At 48.8% G+C, this 10,758-nt stretch overlaps 1 protein-coding gene across 2 annotated transcripts in view; it reads right to left on the bottom strand.

Moving 5' to 3' along the window:
* UPF1 (UPF1, RNA helicase and ATPase) overlaps positions 1 to 9,781 on the bottom strand; it is a 39,867-nt gene extending 30,086 nt beyond the window's left edge. The window contains exon 1 of one of the 2 annotated variants that reach the window (XM_012809427.2): positions 9,273 to 9,781. In XM_012809427.2, coding sequence (XP_012664881.1) covers positions 9,273 to 9,503 — 231 coding nt within the window. In that variant the 5' untranslated portion in view covers positions 9,504 to 9,781. The remainder of the gene's footprint in view (positions 1 to 9,272) is intronic. The other variant, XM_003796583.3, reaches the window with a different exon arrangement.
* Positions 9,782 to 10,758: the final 977 nt, after the last annotated feature.

Here is a 10,758-nt window from a genome sequence, read left to right as displayed (position 1 = left end):
AAAAAAAAAAAAAAAGTTTGAAAAATTCTAAACCTACCAGAAAATACCCACCCACACCTCTTTCACCTGGACACCCCTGCAACACAACCCACCACCACACTTACATTCCCCTTCTCATGATGCACACACACACACTTCATTTTCCTGACCTGCCTCAGAGCTGCAGGTCCCCAGACAAGGGCTCTCTCCACACCCTCACAAGATGAGCAAGCCCTTGGTGCCAGTGCTCAGGACCTCACCTGGTCATCACACTACTGGCTAATACAGATACACACATAGTCCCAATGCCCTAATAATCTTATTTATCCTTTTTTTAAAAATCCAAGACTCAGTTTAACAACTGCAGGATTTGGGACGTCTTTTGCCTTCTTTAATCTACTAGTTTGAGCCGCATAAAATCACTGGCATATGGACCATTTCTGACCTACAGAGAAGGCTACTCCCCATGGCCCCATCCAATGGAGACCCCAGGTTATGCTTTCCATGTCTTTTTTTTTTTTTTGGAGACAATGTCACTATGTCCCCCTCGGTAGAGTGCATGGCATCACAGCTCACAGCAACCTCAAACTCTTGGGCTTAAGTGATTCTCTTGCCTCAGTCTCCCATTCATGTTTCTCTTTAAGAAAAGGGAAGCCCCTCCCTCCTCACCTCTCACTGCCTGGCATTTACTTGTAGGGACCCACAGACCGCTGTTTTAAGTCAGTGCAATGGAGCCTGCTCCTGAGGTTTGACATTCAAGAGTGTCCTTGACGTGGCCATAGTGTCTGAGGTGCCCCCAGCTTACATGGCTGCCCACCAAGTTCTGGGACCAGCCACTGTGCAAGGAACACACAGCCTGAGATAAAATCAAGCTCACACCTGCAGGGAGGCCAGGCTATGACAAGAGGCTCAGTCTAGAAGGTAGATACCTTACAGGGCATTGACCTGGACCAGACCCCAGTTCAATGGCACCAAAAGTGAAAAGAACAGGGTCTGCAGGGCAGTGCCTGTGACTCAGTGAGTAGGGTGCTGGCCCCAGCCAAACTGCAACAAAAAAATAGCCAGGCATTGTGGCAGGTGCCTGTAGTCTCAACTACTTGGGAAGCTGAGGCAGGAGAATCACCTAATCCCAGGAGCTGGAAGTTGCTGTGAGCTATGACACCACAGCACTCTGCTAAGGGTGACAGAGTAAGACTCTGTCTCTAAAAAAAAAAAAAAAAAAAAAAAAAAAAAGGAAAAAAAAAAAAAGAACAGGGCTTGCAGACACAGCAATCATCCCAACACTAGACTGTGACAAGGTCTGAGGGAAGAATCTGGTTGTGAAGAAAATCTAATTGTCCCTATGTTTTGGAGGATCCTGAAAAACCATTGTCCATGTTGTTTGTCTGACACTAGCACTGCAGCAATGAAGGAGAGATGCCCCCTTTTTGTTTCTAGAAATATCACATTTTCTAGGTCAAAATGGTCAAGTATTGCCCATTCACATGGACTGACCTCAGAAGTGAGGGTGAAAAGACCCATGCAACTGGCTTTAAATACACACCATCAAACAAAACAAAAAAACAAAAAAACACCAGCAAGAAAAAACAAACAAGAGGAAAGGAAAACTTTCACTCCTATTAAACCAAGAAGACCAATACACAGGGTTTGCTTTCTCTTTTCATATGTTAAAGAACCTGTCCTAAGTACACAAAAGATGACTTGGCATGCCCAGAATCTGCATTCACTATGTGGACACATACAGTGGAAAGGAGATGAGGATAGACACTGACAGCATGGCCTTGACAGCACACCTTCTCCACCTCACTCTGCAAGGAGCTGATGCTTCAGGGAGGTGCCACCCTTGGTTGTTGTGGCAAGAGCTATCCAGAGCCCAGCAAGTAACATCCTAACAAAAGTCCACAGGATCCCTGAGAAGCCCAGCTCAGTTACCCAGCTCTGTCTACTCAACTAACACAAGTAAAAGGCGTAAGGAGCACACATCTATAGTTCCAGCTACTTGGCAGATTAAAGCAGGACTGCTTGAGCTAGGAACTAGAGTCCAATCTGGGCAACACAGAAAGAACTTTCTTTCCTTTTTTTGAGACTCACTCTGTTGCCCAGGCTAGAGTGCCATAGCATCAGCCTAGCTCAGAGCAACCTCAAACTCTCTGTCGCCTGAACAGCTAGGACTACAGATACCTGCCACAATGCCCAATTAATTTTTTCTCTTTTCAGTAGAGATGTGGTCTCACTCTTGTTCAGGCTGGTCTCCAACTCCTGAGCTCAAGGGATCCTCCCACCTTGACCTCCCAGAGTGCTAGGATTACAGTCATGAGCTACCACTCCCGGCCCCATCTTATTAACAAAAATAAGGGCATAGCCCTTGGGTCCCAAGACTCAGCAGGCCTAAGAGGCAGAATTCTGTTCTTGGAGTAAACCACCTCCAGCAAGAGGAGTCCTAAGCCGTAAGTCATCCATGAACAGCACTGGTGACCAGGCCTAGACTGAATGCCCATCACCCCCTGCCCCAAAGCCAGTTGATCACTGTGGCCCTCCTTTGCTAGGCTGGACTGTCCTGACCACCATGACAACACCCCCACTATGGTGATAACCACAAACTGCCTTCAGTAGTAAACTGTTCCCCAGAACATGCCCCTTCCAGCTTTAGTGCATGCTGCTCTAGGGGATCTCTCCCCCTCAAAAGGCCCTCAAGGTCCTCTAAGGGCACTGCCACCACTCCAACAGGGAGCACTCCCAGCCTGGGAGGTGTGGATCCTGGTGAAATCACAGGCAGGAGCTCAGGCCTGCTGAGTTTGTTTCCTTGTGAGAACTAGGGGTATCAGTGCCATGGGTTCAGTACTTACCATGTGTACTGGAAGGGGACACTTAGTATCCTGGCAGCTCCCACAAGGCACATGCATTCACACATGTACACAAAGCCTTGACAGTGTCCCCTACCTCAGTTCCTTTCGTTTGTGGGGTTGTCCAACCTGGGACACCCTGCCCAATCTTCCCACCATGATCCTTCCCTTGGCTAAGAGGATTCCATGGTAGGTGATCAGACCTTAATAAAGCAATGAGAAAAAGTGTTGCTTTTTTTTTTTGGTTGTGCTGGCTGGAACGAGAGGGAACTTTGATTTTTAGTTACTGCTGGTATAGTATTAGTGTTATTTCCCCAATAATCATGCAGCATCTGAGTAAAGAAACTAACCGAGACAAAAGCAGATTCACATATTCACCACTAGCTGTAAAGTGTTGGCTCACTTTTGCATAATCACTGGGATGCTAGGAGAGTCTTTATTAGATGGAAACAACACTGGGAAGTCCGATGACAGCTGCCAGCACCCCTCCAGGTTTAGCAGCATCTTATCTCCGAAGTTCATTTGTTTTCCAAGATGACAGCTGGACTACCCAAGCATTTGCAAAACCAAAATGGACAAAGTCACATGCAAATTTTAAACATTTTTAGAAACTGAAAACTGTATAGAGCTTACTGGTCCTGGTCTTATAATTATAAGCTTAGGGCTTAGCTAGCAAGGCAAGATAGTCTGTCCACCTGGATAGTCAAGGATGGGCCACAGTAGTCCTCTAAGAACTCTGAAGGCAAGCAAGACTCGGGCTTTAAAGATAAGGTAGCAACTTTTTTTTTTTTTGAGACAGAGTCTCACTCTGTCACCCTGGGTAGAGGGCTGTGGCATCATAGCTCATAGCAACCTCAAACTCTTAGGCTGAAGTCATCTTTCTGCCTCACCCTCCCGAGTAGCTGGGACTATAGGCACCTGCCACAACCCTCCCACTCCAGCTAGTTTTTCTATTTTTAGTAGAAACAGGGTCTTGCTCTTGCTCAGGCTGGTCTTGAACTCCTGAGCCCAGGCAATCTACCTGCCTCAGCTTCCCAGAGTGTTAGGATTACAGGTATTACCCACCGCCCCAAGCCAAAGTGGCAACTTGTTATCCTAAATATTTTATTATTATTTTTTTTTTTTGGTAGAGACAGTCTCACTTTATCGCCTTTGGTAGAGTGCCGTGGCGTCACACAGCTCACAGCAACCTGCAAATCCTGGGCTCAGGTGATTCTCTTGCCTCAGCCTCCCCAGTAACTGGGACTACAGGCACCCACCATAAGTCCTGGCTAATTTTTTGTTGTAATTTGGCCGGAGCTGGGTTTGAACCTGCCATCCTTGGTGTATGGGGCCAGTACCCAACCCACTGAGCCAAAGGCACTGCCTTCTATCCTAAATATTTTATAACTGGAAAAGGAAAAGAAAGCCTAAATTTGCAAACTCTGGACTAGCACTAGAGAGGAAACACAAGAAAAGCCTGGCAGGCAGGCAGGAGAGTTAAGGCTGGAGTAACAGCTCAGCAAAGAGTTTTTCCCAAAATGTCCCTTATGATCAAGAAAAATGGTATTTAGGCCAGGTACAGTGGTGGCTCATACCTGTAATCCTACCAATCTAGGAGGCCAAGGCAGGTGAACTGCTTGAGCTCAGAAGTTTGAGACCTGCATGAGCAGGAACCAGACCGTCTCTACTAAAAGTAGAAAAAGTAGCCAGGAGTGATGGTGGGCACCTGTAGTCCCAGCTACTTGAGAGGCTGAGGAGAGGTTCATTTGAGCCCAAGAGTTTGAGGTTGCTGTGAGCTATGATGATGTCACAACACTGCCCAGGGTGACAGAGTAAAACTGCTTCAAAAAAAAAAAAAAGTAAGCGCTCCTAGCTCAGTGGGTAGGGTGTAGGCCACATACACCCAGGGCTGGCGGGTTCGAACCTGACCCTGGACAGCTAAACGACGACAACTGCAACAAAAATAGCCAGGCATTGTGGCAGACACCTGTAATCCCAGCTGCTAGGGAGGCTGAGGCAAAAGAATCGCTTAAGCCCAAGAGTCTGAGGTTGCAGAGAGCTGTGACACCACGGCACTCTACCCAGGGTGACAGCTTCAGACACTGTCTCAAAAAAAAAAAAAAAAAAAAAAAGATGGCAATTTTCCTAAGGAAACAACTCTTGCACTTATGAGTAAAATCCCAGCCATGCTATTCCGAGTGGAGAGGGAGGGAACATGCATGCTGCACAGGCCTGATGTGAGGATGAAGGCATAAAGTGGAACCAGGACCCCAGAGATTACAAGCAGCACTTACAAGGTCTCCTGGAGCACCTGCACAAAAAACACTTGCATTTCTGCCTAAAAGGACAGTACCCATATGCAAATCTGCTGAGGTGAGTTGAGCTAAGAAAAGTTAACCAAACCAACAGGTGTCCATTTTTTCTAATTGGCTGTCCATACTACTTTGGACATTGGAGGCTGCTGTCAATATTTAGTGTAGACCTACATGGACATATAGTGGTATTTCTACATGGTTTTGAACAGTTTCATCAGTTTCATCGAGATGCAACTGACATACCATAAACAGTGTATAAAGTATGTCATTTTTTTGAAACTGACATACATCAATGTATGTGAAACATTCCAGCAAGACACCAAAAAGTTTGTTAACACCAGCTATTGGCTTGGTGCCCTTAGCACAGTGGTTATGGCGCCAGCCACATACACCGAGGCTCGAGGGTTCGAACCTGGCCCAGGCCAGCTAAACAACGACAACTGCAACAAAAAATAGCTAGGCATTGTGGCAGACCTGTAGTCCCAGCTGCTTGAGAGGCTAAAACAAGAGAATTGCTTAAGCCCAAGAGTTTGAGGTTGCTGTGAGCTGTGATGCCACAGCACTCTACCAAGGGTGACATAGTGAGACTCTGTCTCAAAAAACAAACAAAAACCCACCAGCTATTAAGCAAAGGACTTCTGAAATTACCTTTTGCTGTCATGGGAGTAGGGAGGGCCCAGGAAAGGGTCAGATACTCACAAAGAAAAGTGTCCTTTCATCTTAGAAATGCTTGGCAGGGCTGTGTCAGTGTTTCATCCCATGATTTCAAGGGCTCTGATAAATATCAGTTTCGATTCAAAAACAAAAAAAGGACTATTATTTGAACCAGCTGAGTACACCAAGTGTCACTCCTGCTGCCATTCTCCCACCCTAGCTGGGACCCTAGTCTATATGCAGACTTTAAGGCAAACTCAACTGTGCAAAACTGACACTGGCAGGGCAGTATTAAAAGTGATGGCACAGCAGTAGTCTAATAGTTCCTCAAAGGGTTAAACGCAGAGTGAACGTGCAACTCAGCAATTTCACTATAAACTACATGCACACAGGAACATGTACACACGTTCAAAGCAGCACTATTCACAATAATCAAGAGGAAAAATTACCCAAATGTTCATTTATACATGAGGAAATAAAATGTGGTCCATCTACAAAACAGACTATTACTCAGCCATAAAAAGGAAGCAGTGGTCTATGCTGCAACACAGCATGCTACATGAAAGAACAAAACACCACATATCCTATAACTTCATGCATGTTAAATGTCCAGAACAAGCAAATCCATATAGTGAGAAATCAGATTAGTGGCTGCCAGGGGCTGGGTGAGGTAAGATTAAAGTGGTAAGGGAAGGGGTATAGGGTTTCTTTGGGAGTAATAAAAACGTTCTGAAGTTGATCTTGGTGATGGTTGCACAACTCTGAATGCTGTACCACTGAACTGTACATTTTAAATTCATGAATTGTATGGTTCAGTATGTGAATACTACTTCAAAAAAGCTGTTAAAAAAGTGACTGCACTTAAAAATTGACATCCACTCATTCAGTAAGATAAGATGAAAAGGGAGAGGCTGGGCACAGTGACTCACGCCTGTAATCCTAGCACTCTGGGAGGCCGAGGAGGGTGGATTGTTTGAACTCACGAGTTCAACACCAGCCTGAGCAAGAGCGAGACCCTGTCTCTACCAAAAATAGAAAAAATTGAGGCAAGAGGACCGCCTGAGCCCAAGAGTTGGAGGTTGCTGTGAGCCATGATGCCACAGCACTCTACCCAGGGCAACTCTGTCTCAAAAAAAAAAAAAAAAGATGAAAAGGGAGAATGAGATTCTGAATCGTCAGGGGAGCCTCCATCTTTCACATAGCCAACTCCTGAGGACAAACAAGTGTGGGGAATATTCCCAAGTGTCTTAGGCAGCCAATGTCACCAACAGGCACAGAAGATAACATTTTCTATTTTCTCTTCTACTGAGACTTTCCTGCCCTAAATTCTGCCTTCCTCTTTTCTGATTCCAAATACAAGTCCAAACCTAGGTTGCAGGTGGGTGGGTCATCAGAGTCAATTAAAAAGTTAACCAAGAACAAGCTCTCAGATGTCGTTAAATGACCTCAACTAATTTTAATGTACTCCTTTTGTACAACCCAGTGTTCAGGTGCAAGACAATAAATTGATTGCTTTAACTGAAAGAGAACACACCTCACAATTAATGGCAAACAACTCAAAGAACAAAGGCAGAACTCAAACTGCCCCAAGTTTGCTGCTTTATGTTGGCTACAGATAAAGGATTCACAAGAAAAACAAAATACCTTTCACAACACTCCCCACCCCCGGCTGCCCCCGATACCACCTAGAAAGATCTTTACCTGTAGCCAATATGTTGGACAGCACTGTAACACTATCTAGTCATTTCACACATAAATTCTGATTTCCCATATGTTTAAAAATACCAAAAATATAACTGCCACCCCCATTTTACAGCTTCCAAAGCAGAGAAGTATACACAATATGAAAACTACAAGGAGGTGGGGCCAGGCTCACTTCTCCAGGCAAATTCCCCTCTCCCAACCTCCACCTTCACCAAATGTAAACAAAACTAAAAAAAAAAAAAAACCTTACTTGCACACCTGTTCTTCCCATGCTCCACCTTCTAATCACGAAGGCCTTCTATTTTAAGGAATCTGGGGTTAGAATGAGTCAAATGTTTCTTGCTTTCATTGGGGGCTAAAAGAAAGTCCAAGTGGGTGGCCTACCCACGGGAGTGACTCAACTACCTAGCACATAAGCCCCCCCTCCCACAAGAACAGGGTCTGTGCTCAGTCTGGTTAAGCAAAAGGTGGTTCCTCAGCTCCAGAACCCAAGCACATGACGTAGGACACCTGTGACAAAATGAGCCTCCAAACTCCTCCCTGGCAGAGCATTCAGGAAAATAAATCTGAGGGGAAGTGCCAAGCACAAAGTGAACCTCCAGTTTTAGCAATCTGAGATCCAGAGGATGATGGCAACATTCCCCAGGACCTGGCCAGCCCCCTTTCCCACCCTAGGCAGAAACCCAGGTCCAGGAAGTGTATGCTAGGTCCTTCTCACAACCCAAACCCCAATTTAAAATACCTAAGTAACCTTCACTGAACATCCACATCGTTAAAAATAGAAGTTTCCAATGTAGCAGACCCATTTATTTAAAACCCACTATCACTGCCCCATTGGAAGAACAAAACTCAAGCCCAACTTTTCCTTTTTGCAGTTCTTGGCCAGGGCTGGGTTTGAACCCACTACCTCCGGCATATGGGCCAGCGCCCTACTCCTTTAGCCACAGGCACCACCCCAAGCCCAACTTTTCCAAAGCAGGGCTATGGAGTTATGTAACAACTCGGTTTCAGCAACAGGCAATGCAAGAAGGAAAAACAAAACGCAACCTGCTTCTTGAATAATCTTAACAGCCAGTGAGTGTGTGGTTCTCCACAGAGGGAAAAATTCCTCTCTGCTCAGGAATTCTCAACCCTCTGCTAACCAGGCTGCCTGAACCGGGAGGAAACTTGAATCCACAGCTTGGTCAGGGTAAACTGGGGCAGGGGGCGCCCAGATGGCTGTGACCATGGTGGGACAGGGTGGCCAGAGCAGCCTGAGGGGAGACCGGGCTGGTCACTCCAGAAAGGACCAGAAACAAAACTACAGCAGATCACCCTGGACACGCCCAAAAGGGGACCTGAGGGCAGGTCATCTAAGCTCTGGCCTGAACAAGACCCTCAACAGGCGGTAGGGGAGACTAGAGGCAGACCACTGGAGCTGGCAGGAGAAAGACCAGTGCATGTCAGCTTGATGCCACCTGGAATGGACAAACCAAAATCAATCAAATGAAATCCAGTAGGACACAGGGAACCGGGGACAAGTTAGTCCAGGCCAGGCCGGTTGGGGGCCACGAAGCAGATCAGCACCGGCCCAGTCAGGCAAACCCAGCCAAAGTAAAGGAAGTGGTACAAGTCACCTCAGACACAACCGGGGGGTGGGGGGGTTGGGGGAAAGCAGGTTGAGCCAGGCCCGACGGGAGTGGGGGACCCGAGGCAGGTCGACCCAAGCCAAGCCTGAGGGGGGAGCTCGGGTAGGTCCTAGGCGCCAAGGCCCAGCAGCCTGGGCTTCCGGCGCCGCCATGTGCCGCCCGCTCACCTGCGCGTCGAGCTGTCCCGCCGCAGCGCCTGCGCCCGCGCCGCCCGGGCCTCCCGCGCCTCCACCTCCGGGGCCGCCCGGGCCACCTGGGGGAGTCTGAGTCTGACTAGGGAGGGTAAAGTCGGTGAACTCGAACTCGGAGCCCTGAGTATCGGCGCCAAGCAGCTCGGCCTCCTCAGTGTCCAAGAAAGTGAGCGTCTGCGAACTGGGCCCGTACGCCTCCACGCTCATAGTGCCGCCAGGTAGGGCCCTCACGCCGGTTCCGCGCAGCACTCGAGCCTGCCGCTGAAGCTAGGCCTAGGCCGCAGGCCTCGGGTCGCCGCCGCTGCCGCCGCACCAGCGAGCCCAGGCCGGACTGAAATGCCCGCCTTGGCGCAGGCCGGACCGAGAACCACCACCGCCGAGCCGCCGCAGCCGTCGCCGAGCCCCTCCGCCGCCGCTGCTCCCCTCGAAGTTGCCCGCCGCTCACAGCCCCAGGCAGGAACCGCCGCCACCGCCGACGCTGCCGTACGCGTGCGCGAGCCCGACGCCGGCGCAGGTGCGCGTGCGCGAGTCCGACGCCGGCGCAAGCGCGCGCGCTACTCACGGCCTCCGCCAACCGCGCCCGGACGCCCAGAATCTAGGGAGCCGATGAGACGACGCGTACTGCGCACGCGCTGGGGGGCAAACTTCCAACCGTCATCGCAGACGCTCGGAGGCTCAGTCCGGCCCCAACCGCTGCTTAGTGACGTCCGGCCCCCTGGGGCAGGCGGATGCGGTTGTCTAAGCATTCTGGGACCGGGACGTTGTTTCGAGTTAATTGTATACTAACTGAATGCCCTACATAGGTGGTTTTGGAACAACCGGTTGGAAAGGCTGGGCGGTGGTGGTTCATTCCCGCCCCTGAGAGAAGCTTTTTAGGCCTCACTTTCCCTATTTGTAAGATGGGTTGCCTGGAACATAGCGATGCTCCATGTTTATTGGTACAGTGAAACTATTGGGAGCACATGCTCTGTGGGGAAATCCGGACCCGACCACTTAACAGGCTATGAGACTTTGGGTTTTTTGGTTTGTTCGTTTTAGTTTGTTTTTGGAGACGGGGTTTAGTTTATTAGTTTAGTTTAGTTTTGGAGACAGGGTCTCACTATGTTGCCCACAGCACAGCAACCTCAAACTCTTGGGCTCAAGCTATTCTCTTGGCTCAGCCTCCCCAGGAGTAGCTAGGACTACAGATGCCCACCATAACCCCCACTAGTTTTTTAAATTTTTCTTTTATTTTTAGTAGAGATAAGTCCTCCTCTTGCTCAGGCTGTCTCAGACTCCCGAGCTCTCGCCTCAGCCTCCCAAGAGTCCTAGGATTAGGACTAAGGCGCCAGCCACATACACCTAAGGTGGCGGGTTCGAATCCCCAGCCCGGGCCCGCCAAACAACAATGATGGCGGCAACCAAAAAATGGCCAGGCGTTGTGGCGGGCGCCCGTGGTCCCAGCTACTTGGGAGGCTGAGGC

The sequence above is a fragment of the Otolemur garnettii genome, unplaced genomic scaffold, assembly GCF_000181295.1.
Source record: "Otolemur garnettii isolate 467f Iridium unplaced genomic scaffold, OtoGar3 scaffold00105, whole genome shotgun sequence".
NCBI classification, from domain to species: Eukaryota; Metazoa; Chordata; class Mammalia; order Primates; family Galagidae; genus Otolemur; species Otolemur garnettii.
The sequence above is the reverse complement of the archived record's forward strand: the minus strand, read 5'-3'. Positions and strand labels throughout refer to the sequence as shown.